The 12,177-nt window shown below is 42.4% G+C and overlaps 1 protein-coding gene across 1 annotated transcript; it reads right to left on the reverse strand.

Moving 5' to 3' along the window:
- Positions 1-647: 647 nt before the first annotated feature.
- On the reverse strand, positions 648-1,613 carry LOC102926284 (olfactory receptor 5A1-like). The gene has a single exon (XM_006996762.4). It carries the CDS (start codon positions 1,611-1,613, stop codon positions 648-650), a length of 966 nt encoding a protein of 321 aa, XP_006996824.1.
- Between the last annotated feature and the right edge of the window lie 10,564 nt (positions 1,614-12,177).

A 12,177-nucleotide genomic window follows, 5' to 3' on the forward strand; every position in this document is an offset into this window, starting at 1 on the left:
AGGTTTTATCTATCTGGGACCTAGTTACTAATACCAGCGACTTTTTTCTTTTTTAAAAATATTTGGGGATTTCATAAATTCATGTAGTGTGCTTTGCTCATATCTACCTCCTACCACCTTCCTATCCTTCCCATCATCATCACATTCCCCTTTCAATTTCATGCCCTCCATTAAAAAAACCCACTGAGTCCAGTTAGTGCTACCTATATATGCACAGGTAGACAGCCACCCAACTGTGAAGACCATCCCCTTTAAAAATAACTCTCCATCCTATAACAGTCATCAACTGTTAAATATTTCCTCACCTTAGGGGTGAGGGCTTGTGTGCTCCCTTTCTAGCTGTGCTAACATGTTGATTGGCTTGATATTGTTGATTAGGCCTTGTATAGGCAACCATAGGTGCTGAGCTCATGAGAGCAAAGGTCTTGTCATAACCAGAAGACACTGAAAAGCAAATTTTTAAAACTGTGTTCAGTTTCAATGACATTGTCTTAGACAGACCACCTGGAAACAGCTAACACAGTAACACCAGGAGTCAAGGAAGCCAGGTTATTACAATTCCCAGGTGTTAATATGAAAGGTCTACAGAAGGTGTCCTCCATGTTCTTACTTCTGCCTTCCTCTTGGGGATGGTACCTGCCCAGATGCTACTCTTTCTGAGGTCGATGTGCTGCCTTCTTCATCATTCTCTTGAGGGCCCCCTTGATCTCTGTATTCCTCAGACTGTAGATCAGAGGGTTTAACATGGGGATGAGGATGGCATAGACCACAGAAAGCACCTTGTCCTGTTTTGTGGAGTGCTGAGAGCTGTGGTGTAGGTACACAGAGAGGACTGTGCCATAGAAGAGGGTCACTGTTGCCAGGTGGGAGCTACAGGTCTTGAAGGCCTTGATACACTCTTTGAGCGAGGCAATTTTCAGGATAGAAACTGCAATGAAGACATAGGATAAGAGGATAACAAGGAAAGAGCCAAACCCAACAAAAACAGCTGCCAGGAAAAGAACCAACTGGCTGATGAAGGGATCAGAACAAGACAAGGGAAGGATCTGAGGCATGTCACAGAAGAAATGGTGAATGACATTTGGTCCACAGTAGTAGAGATTAAAACAAGTAACTGTTTGAACAAGGCTACTAAGGAAACCACTCCCACAGACACCAGCCACCATCCTCCAGCAAAGGCTTGGGACCATGATGGCTGAGTACTGCAGAGGACTACCAATGGCCACATACCTGTCATAGGCCATGGCAGCCAGCAAGCAGCACTCAGACATACCCATCCAGGCCAAAACAAAATACTGAGTGGCACAGGCAATGAAGGAAATTTTTTTCTCAGCTTTTAAGAAGTCTGAAAGCATCCTTGGGCTGATGGAAGAAGAATAGCAGATATCTATAAGTGACAAGAAACTGAGAAAAAAGTACATGGGTGTTTGCAGGTGAGAGTCCATCCTGATGAGGATTATGAGGGCCAGGTTCCAAATCAGAGTCATGAGATAGGTCCCTAGGAAGACTGGAAAAAGGATGAGCTGCAGTTCTGTTTGGTTCAGGAGCCCCAGGAGGACAAACATGTCCACAGAGGTGTGGTTTTCATCTCCTGACACAGATCTGCTTGGCATCACCTGCTGAGGAAAGGTGAGAAAGGGAGATTATTTTATTAGTCATCTTCCAAATCCCCATCCCATCTGAGAATGTTGAGCCTCATTGTTTCTCAGTAAAGTATAGCAATCCCTGCTTTGATCTTATTTAAGAACTGTTGCATGGAAAGCAATGTTTTTGGTGAGCTTGGTAATTCAAAGCCTCTTATAAAAAGTCTGTGACCACATAAGATGTAAAAATGTCTCTGTGGAGGCATAATTATAATCTAGAGACTCCATGTAGTATGAAGAAGACACACATTCCTGTGGGCTATTACACACTAGATGCAGGCAGAAAGGGAGAACGTGGAAGACTTTTAGGTGTTAAGACTATCTTTCCAAATGTCTCCTTATCAACAGAACTTATTTCAGAGACACTGTTGTGCAAATGCACAGAGCAATGAGAAGGTCATTGAACGTGCCGTCAGGAACAGGACAACTAAGGCTGAGGAGATGGGTCCATTAGTGCATGTTACTCAAGCATGAAGACCCGAGTCTTGATGCAGGTCCCAGCACCCATGTAGAAGCCAGGGGCTGGTAGAGTACATTTGTACTTCAGTGCTGGGTGGATGCGGGCCAGTGCAGACAGGGAGATTTAGCAGCTGATTATCCAGTCTAGCCATTGATGACAATATTCAGTGAGAGACCCCGTCTCCAAAACAAACTACAAAACAAGACAACAAAAAACAAACAGATGAAAAACCAAAGTGGAGAGCCATCAAGATACCTGATGTCTAATTCTTGGCCTCTACACACATTTTCAAACACACATGCACATATCCACATAAACATATACAGAGAACACACACACACACACACACACACACACACACACACACACACACACACACGGACAACCATAATATATTTTTCATAAACATTTCTCCATGAAAGGGAGGGTAATTTATCCTCTTTGAGGAAGAAGAACTACAAGGTAATACATTACTTTTCAAAATGACTCTAGTAATGGATGACCTGAAATTCCCAGTTTTCCATAGTTGCACCTGCTGAGCATTCACCCAAGGAACTCTGAGAGAGAAAACGGCTGAAAAAAACCACAGAGATCTGGGTTAAACCTGCCATGGTATTGCTAATCTCAGAGGTACCTTTACCTTGCCATATTGTTTCTTCATCCACTAGGGATTGCTATTTCTAACTAAGCCTTGTTTTCAGTTGCCTCCTACTAATGAAAAAGGCTTAGTATTTCTTTTTTTGTTTCAGATAAAACTTATCTTGGCCTTTCCCCTCAGTTTTTTCTCACTTTTTTTTTTTGTGAGAAATTTTCCTTCCTCATTGGGGTCAACCTCCACTTTTGCTTGTTCAGAAAATTGAAAGAGAAGGAAAATGAAAGATGACATCAAAAAGTAGTATCTCTGATACCCTCTTTTCCTTTAAGATATTTGACTGACAGCGCTCCATAGTATTTACTTAGCTGACACTGAAAAAAAAATATGACTAAGCCAACTTTTGTCCGAAACAAAATATGAAAAACTTTGTCTGTTAGGAACAATGCAGATAGGACTAATTGTAAAGCCCCAAGCATGACATTAATTCCTCTTTTCATTTCTTTCTCCCCCTCTCCACCCTTCTTCTTTTTGCTAATCCTAGTTAAGTATTTTCATAGTTGAGAAGTTCTTCATAGCCCGGTCTGTTGGTGCATGCCAGTAGCCACACCACTCACGAGGATAAGGTAGAGGACTGCTTGAGTTCACAGGTTATAGACCAACAGATACAACACAGTGAGATCTTGTCTCCAAAATAAATATCCCTCAATGCTGGTCATGCATCTCGTGTGTGCACATGTACACATGTGTGTATATGCATGTAGAGAATACAGATCATCATCGAGTGTCTATCTCATTTACTCTCTATCTTAATTTTTGAGAGAAGGCTCTTCCTGAACCTGGACTTCTTAAATTTGGCTGGGCTGACTGGCCAGAGAACTCAAAGGATCCACCTATCTCTGCCTCCTCAATACTAGGTTACAGGTGCATGTCAAACACTTGGCTTTTTACATGGTGCCGAGGATCCTAATTCATATTCTCATGCTTACATGGCAAGCACATCACAGCTGAGCCATCTCCCTAATCTGGTCATGGAATAAAAGATAATGTTTGTAACAGAAACAAACAAACAAACAAACAAACAAAAAAACAAACCCCTAATGACATGACCATGTAAAAAAACATTTTTGTGTACATGTTTGCATTTTACAACCTTTAAAGCAGGCTAAACATATTTATCTTTTCAAGTATTTATCATTTCTGTATTATGAAAACATTAAAAGTCTTTCTTCCAGCCTTTTGAGATTTTTACTGAATTGCTGCTGATTATCCCTACCCTACGTGGGAAAGCAATCTTAACAAACAACCAAAGCAGGAGATGCTTTCTGACTTCAAATCTAGAATGTTCATCAAATTATACTAGATTTGATCGATTAGGGAACAATAGCTTTTACAAAGTTAATGCTTTTTTTTTTTTTTTTTTTTTGGTTTTTCTGAGACAGGGTTTCTCTGTGTAGCTTTGCACCTTACCTGGATCTCACTCAGTAGATCAGGCTGGCCTCGAACTTACAGAGATCCGCCTGGCTCTGCCTCCCGAGTGCTGGGAATGAAAGAAATCAGGTAGATTAGGTGCTTCAACATCAACCCACACCTCTGAGTCTGTGTTTGCAGACCTCAGCATCAACTGAATGAGGAAAGGCTTTGCAGACCTCCCATCTGGTCCCCATTCTCCACATGCTAATGTGTGGTCACACAGCCTACATATTCAGGTCAACCTTCTACAGATCTAACGTCTGTGTTTAAAAGCTACACAAAAGCAATACAACCTTGCATTGACGGAGGATGAGACAAAGCTATTTGTAAATCTGTAAAATTGTACCTGGATCTGAGCCCCTTGACACACCTTGTTACGGAGGCGAAGGGACTCACCTTAGAAAGATTTACTTCCTTGTGATCCAAGTCCTTCTACTTTGTGGTGCACACAGGTATTCTGAAGTGACCAATAAATGTTTCCACTTTTAGGCTCTGGGAGAATCTCATTTCTTCACTACTTCCAGTTGAGCACATGGTTTATTGTTAGCAAGGTTGACTCCCTCCGCCTTCTTCAGCCATGGTCCAGCTGTGGAGCAAGAGGGTCTCAAGTACTTGTGAATTTTCTAGGTCACATGTAAGAAAAGAACTGAATGCACAACTCCCACCAAAGGAAACCAATTAAAACCACACAAACCATAAATAATGCGTCTCCTGGGTCATAGAAGAGAGACCAGCTTTAGGAGGTAGTCCCCTGCTCAGACTCCACACCCTCTTGGGAGTGTGTTCATCTTTTGAGACGTTTTGAAATCAACAAATCTTCCTTTCATCCTGAAAGAGTCCTGGATCTCATATAGAGGCCATGCCTAACCTTGTTAGATACTACGCCAGTTTTCCATAGAAGCCGTCACTACTTCTCTGTGCAGCTCCGAGTCAGACTCCTTGCAATGGATTCTCAGACTCTCTATTTTCTTATCCTAGACCAATTTTCTTCACTTTTAAATGGGACTACATGGATGGGACATATTCAAAAAGATGTCACAGGTATTTGGGAATGAAAAAAAAAGTGACAAATAGATCTCTTCTTTCCCCTCATGTTTGTGTAGCTGCCTGCTTTAAAGAATAAAGAAAAGACAGAAGGAGCATAATGGCAGAAATGAAGAGAGAAAGAGAAAGAATTAGGTAATGTGTTTAGGAAACTTTGAAAAGACAAATAGTATTGAAGGTCCCCAAAGAACACACCAAGACAGATCCCTTCCTCTTCGCTCTATCTGACCTTGCTATCTTCTCTATTTAACTGTATAGGAAGAAAAATGGTCAATCCGTTGTACTAAAATACCAACAAGGTTTAAGTTGATGTCTATTGGTCCCCAGGTTCTGATTTTTCCTTCAGGAAAACACCGGGCAGTATCTGGGAAGAGCATCTCAGAGGGAGTAAGAGTGACCACTCAGACTCTGGAGAAAACCAGTCTATTCAGATACATAAGATGACCATTTCTGCATGTGACTGTCATCTAGCTCCTATTTTATCTTCATTCATCCCTTTAAAACCTTTGACTTAGATGTGTGTGACAAGACAATATTTTAAATTTTATTTATATTTTATGCATATGAGTGCTCTGCATGTATACTTGCATGCCAGAGGAAGGCATCAGATCTTATTACAGATGGTTGTGAGCCACCATGTGATTGCTGGGGATATGAACTCAGGACCACTGGAAGAGCAGCCAGTGCTCTTAACCTCTGAGTCATCTCTCTAGCCCACAAGATAGTATTTTAAACTATTGTTTAGGGTCTGCACCCCGCCTATGTCAAATTCAACCTCTAGGCTTCTGCCAGGATCTGCCATACCTGCAACCATTCACAGGTCCATTCTGGGCCGCCTCCACCACCCTACTAGGTACCCAGGCTTCCCAATCCCCTCTAGGGTCTAGTCTAATAAGTGCCCCTGACCTGCTGTTCACATCTTTTCTGCAACCCATCAGACTGAGCTAGGGTCCCCAGTATACTAGCCTAGTCTGGCCTTCCCTGTCTTCACTGCTAGAGTCAGGCTTAGGCCAGAGCCTCCATAGCCCAGACCACAGGACTCTCCCATGTCATATCCAACCTTTCTTACCAGACAGATCTAGCTCCACACTTAAGGCTTGGAATAGGAAGTATGTCCTGTACACCAGCTCAGTCCTCTCTGCCCACCTTACTTCATTTCATCCAAGCCATTTTTAACTCATAGGCCCAGTCTGCCCCCACATCCTATTTTCTTCTCCAACCTGCTTTATCCATAATGAACTCAGAAGTAACAAAGGAAGTCCCCATCCTCAGATCTCATGGCAGAAATAACAACAACATGAAAGATTAAGCCAGTATATTCTCTCCCAAACCTACCAGTCCTCTAGAAATGCTTGCCAATGAAAATTATCTAGATGAACTCCAGGACATAGAATTTAAAAGAATAATCATAAACTTCATCAAAAAATTCAAGGAGTTTCATGTGATATTTTGTGTTCTGACAAATAAAGCTTGCCTGGAGATCATAGGGTGGAGTTAACCACTAGTTAACCATAGAGCCTGGCAGTGGTGGTGCACATCTTTAATCCCAGCACTTAGGAGACTCAAATCTTTGATCTCAGCATTTGGGAAGCTCAGGCCTTTAATCCCAGCACAATCGGGAGGTAGAGACAGGAATATAAGGCAGATGGAGACAGGATTTTGGCCCCCTTTTGGTCTGAGGATCTGGAGAGGTAAGAAATCATTAGTGGCTGCTCCTTTGCTTCTCTGATCTTTCAGGTTATTATTCTGATATTTGACTGCTGGTTTTTATTACTAAGACTAATTAGGTTCACACTTCAAAGGAGTTTAAAGAAGACACAAAGAAATAGCTCAGTGAAATTAAGGGGAATGCTTAAGGAGAATACATGCTCAACTAAACAAACACAAGGATAATGGAAATGACAGAAACAACACAAGACTAGAGAATGGAATTCATTCTGGAGATAGAAACACCAAAGAAGACTCAAGCTGAAATGTAGATGGAATTGAAAAACCCAAATAGCCTAATTACAAAACTCAAAGGAAAGACTTATATGTAGAATGAATCAAGCAGAAGACAGACTATTAGGTCTTAAAGATAAAATAGAGGATCTAGATCAGATAAGCAAGGGATGTGAAAAATTTATAAAATCACAGGAAAGACTGGATGCAGTATGATCAGGGCCTATTCACTGGGACATAGGTAGGGGAGGTCCTGGAAGAAGAATAGAAATTAATTGTGGTACAGACAAGGAAGGGCATAGTAGGTTGAGACACAGGATGTGGGGCCTGGCTAGATTTGGTGCACTGGGGAGAAGGCATGGATGGGGAGGGCAGGAATACTCACTGGATAGACCCTGTACCTCAGTTTTGATATGGAACCAGACTTGTCTTTGCTTGTTTGTTTGTTTTTCTAGACAACGTTTCTCTGTGTAGCATTGACTGTCCTGGAACTCGCTTTGTAGACTAGACTGGCCTCAAACTCACAGAGATCCACCTGACTGCCTTCTGAGTGCTGTGATTAAAGGCGGGCACCACCAATGCTTGGATAGATTTTTTTTTTAAAATAAAGTCTATCTTTTAAAGATAGAAGTGTGAAGCTTGACATTTGTGGTCATGGCCTGTGACTGGCTGGACTTCTGCTATTGATCCTTCAGGGATTTGTGGTTGATCTGTGGAATCCTGCTATAGGCATAACCAGTTATTTTGTCTTGGGGAGCCTTGGCTCTGTATAGGAGCCTCCTGTCTCCTAGGAAGCACCAACCCAGCAAGAAGTGCCCCAAGAGCTAATGAGATAGAGTAGAATAGGTGTATGGTGAAGGGTGGGCTCCAACACCTCACCATGTAGATATGATCTTACCCTTCTGTTTTAGTTTTCCCTCCTATGTGTATATATAGCTCATGGTCCTGGGTCCATGGAGTCTGGTCCAATTCCCTTGGCTAGAGAGTTTGATCTTTGGCCAGAGTGATGATAGGCATTCAGAAAGGTTGTGTGAACCACAAAAGGAGTGGAAGGGCTGGCCTAGAAATCTAGCTGTTACATTTTTATGCATTACATTTTCAGTGGAAAGCTCAGTTTTTAGCCCTGCCCACCCTGTGAAAGTTCTGCTACCTCAATTTTTGAGGTGATATATTGGGAATCAATCACACTTTTTTGGTTCTTCTTAACTATCTGTGTTGTTACTTTTCTTGTAGCAGAGATAGAATACTTGTCAGAAACAATATGCTAGGGAAATGATATATTTTGTCTTACAGTTTAAGGGAATTCAGTTCATTTTGGAGGAGAAGGCATGATGTTGAGGTAGAAACAGAAATGCGTGAAATATGCAGGGAACCAAAGAGTTGGCCTGGCCTAGCTTCCTTGAGAGGCATGCCTCATAGGTTTCTCAAGTTAGAGTCCACAGCTCCTAGGGCACAATGTGCCTTCCAGTTCCTGATAGACTGATGCACTCCCTCAGGCAGTGAAGCGTTCAAGTCATTGTGTGTTTCTCTGTATGTTCTGTCAGTAGTCAAGGAGGCCTGGAAACTTGACAGGACAGTGGGTCTTAGACATTAACCTTGTGGACCCTGTATGGCTTGCAAACTTCACTGTATCCTGGCAACTACAATCGTAGTGGTCCTGGCAATTGTCATTATATTCTGCTTCTGATAAAGGCATAAAAAGTCTGACTGCTCTCAATAAAATGGTCATAGCCTCAGTGGTGCAAAGGCCCCTCCAACTGGCCTGATTTAATCCCTCATGGCCATATCAGGTGACCTTGGCCCTGGTAAGTAAGCGCAGGCACTTATAGATATATTTAGCAATAGTCTTGCCATTTTGCTGTGGTGGACTACTAGGGGCAAAGGCAATAGCTTGTGTTTTTGTGGCTGCTTTAGGACCCTCCTGATCAATAACTTGCAGGGAGTTATCTTAAAGATAACTCTAGTTTATAATCTCTTTAAATTTAGCATGTAGAGTAATGTGTTCCAGTATGGCATTTCCATATATAAATAGCAATAAAATATGTTGTTTTGGTAAAATATGCTGAATCATTAAATAGTTAGCAATAATCACATTTACCTTAGAGCTATCAAAAGATTTTCTCCTATGGGAACTATTGATTTAATATTTTCTTAGAGTACGCCAGGAAATTTGCTGAGTATAAGTAACATGGTAGTTTTGACTGTATGAGTCGTTACTAAAATTTATGCTAAAATACCATGGTTAATGATTTAATTTGGCAAATATTAAGTGCATTTGGGGAGTTAGGCACTATTCTGACACCAGACACCGAGTCCAGTGATTAGTAACTGAAAACAAAGTGACCAAGAGCATACTGTAAAATCATTTTTCTCCTTCTTTTATAAACCCAAAGACACAGACTTACCTCACAGAAAGATTATGGACATGAGACTCCATTCTTTCCTACTCTGAATTTTACCAAAATCTCTGACTGAGGAAAATCACCTTTGGAGATGAGAGAAGGGCAGAGTTAAACTTACCTTTCAGCAAGCATGCCTCTTTAGTCAGCTATCTATTACTACAAGATGCTTGGGGCAATCAGCTGATAAAGACAGGAAGGTTACTAGGCACAGTCCCATTGCTTTAGGGTTGGCATGGGGCCAATGGGTGGCAATGGTGGGGAGCCCACATGCTGAGCCAAGAAGTAGAGAGAGAAGGACAGACTGTGTCCACTAACCCTTGCATGGTATACTGCTAGTAATCACTGATTAGATTCCAACCTATCAAAGATTCCACCACCTTCTATATGTCTCAATTTGGGAATCCAGTTGTTAAACCATGGCCCCTTTTGGACCAAGCAGCACACACAGAATGCCAAAGGAAAAAGTGGGTAATGAATATATTCATTACCTTAACATCATCCATAGCAGTTTGAAAGGAATACTCCCCATACATTTGGATGCTGGTCCCCAGTTAGTGGGATAATTTGGGAAGGATTTGGAAGTGTGGCCCACTGGAGGAAGTTTGTCTCTAGGGATGGGCTTTGAGATTTAAAAGCCCATGTCTCTCTCTCTCTCTCTCTCTCTCTCTCTCTCTCTCTCTCTCTCTCTCTCTCTCTCTCTCTCTCTCTCCCTCCCTCTCTCCTCCCTCCCACTTGCAGATCAGGTGTTGCAGTCTCAGCTATTGTTCTAACACCATGCCTGTCTGCTCCCTGCCATGATGATCATGGACTAGCACTCTAAAACTACAAGCAAGCCCCTAATTAAATGCTTTCTTTTATAAGAGTTGTCTTGGTTATCATTTCTCTTCACAGCACTAGAGCAGTAACTAAGATATCATCATTTCACACTGAATACATACATAAATCAAATATTACATTGGCTCCCATAAATAGCCTCAGTTATGACCTGCAAATTTAAGGTGGTGTTAACTAAAATAAGTTAATGAAATCAAAGTAAAGCAGGTTAGCATTAAGAAGGCGAACCTGCAGAGTGAATCAGAGTAAGAGCTCATGTCTAGCACTTGGAAAGCCTGGTGTCAAGCCACAGCATGCCTGCAAAACTAGGATGAAAGTACTTCGCTGGCTGAGGTAGAAATCTCATACATGTCCTTCCATTGGAAAACCACCAAAGACGACATCTGTGATACAGAACAATTCTCGAGCCTCCCAAGATATAAATCCACCACCACCAAAACTGTTAAATGCAGAAAGAACACTGGCTTTGTCTTGTAGCAGGAACTAGAAGGGAAATAGGTGGAAGGCAGGCTCAAAAACAACTTGTCCAGCTGCTGTGGGATGTCCTGTATGCTGTAAATATATGTTGCTATGATTGATTGATAAATAAAACACTGATTGGCCAGTAGCCAGGCAGGAAGGATAGTGTAGGTGGGACAAGGAGGAGGAGAATTCTGTGACATGGAAAGGCTGAGGTGGGGAGACGCTGCCAGTCACCACCATGAGGAACAGGTAAAGTACCGGTAAGCCACGAGTCACGTGGCAAAGTATAGATTAATAGAAATGGGTTAATTTAAGATATAAAAACAGATAGCAAGAAGTCTGCCACGGCCATACAGTTTATAAGTAATATAAGTCTCTGTGTTTACTTGGGGGATGCTAGTGGGAGAGATTTGTCCCAACTGCTGGCAGACTGGGACACAGGAAAACTTCAGCTACATCCAGCTGTCAGTGGCATCTGTCACAGGATACATGAGGTGACAGAAGAGCAGGCCAGAGGTGCAGGCCTTCTCAGAAGCCACATCTTCTTGCTTAGGCTCACAACACTCCTCCAAGCAGCAGCTCAGCCCAGAGGGACTCTCACTGATGATTGCATTGCAGGCTGAGGGTCAAGGTCAGGGGTCAGGTGTGCCCTGCAAGCCACTTCCTCAGCTCAGTTTTCAGAAAGGAATTGGGAGTCAGTGTATGGCTTTCTTTTTTCTGCATCATGTGGATCAAGTTTTCTTCTTAAAGATTTCATAAATTAAAAAGCATCCAGATTGCTTATTTGTAAGACAGAAGTTTTATTAGGACAAACTCGACTCTGCCATAGAATACCAAACCATACTTTATGCAAGCTGATTTTCCTCTGTGTGCAGGCACTGAAGCAAAGTCCAACCTCATAGTTTTATTTCAGAACTTGGCTGCTTTTTTGCTTCTAGAATGTGGTCCATAAAGTCTGTGGTCTGCCTGTCTTCCAGTTAGACAATGCCAGCCAGCCATCTGGCCTGGCAGCTCTGAAGAGAGATGCTTCCACAGGCAGCTTGTAAAGGTTCCAAGCCATGATTGTGAGTGACTGCTGTGGCTATTCCTGTGCCTGTGGGAAGAGGGGCCAGCGAGGCAGCCATGCTACATATGAGCCTTGCCAGCGTTGGAAGGGGGACGGAAGAGGCGAAGCTCTGATATAAAGAGTTGGTTCATGTCTGCAAAGATGAGACAGCAGGAGCTCAGGGAGGTTGTGCATAGATTACGCATGTGGGTGTAGAGAGCGTCGATGTGCAAGCAGGAGGGCTCCCCCTGCTCAGTTTTACATCAGGGGGATCCAAATCA

The sequence above is a fragment of the Peromyscus maniculatus genome, chromosome 1 (assembly GCF_049852395.1).
Source record: "Peromyscus maniculatus bairdii isolate BWxNUB_F1_BW_parent chromosome 1, HU_Pman_BW_mat_3.1, whole genome shotgun sequence".
NCBI classification, from domain to species: domain Eukaryota; kingdom Metazoa; phylum Chordata; class Mammalia; order Rodentia; family Cricetidae; genus Peromyscus; species Peromyscus maniculatus.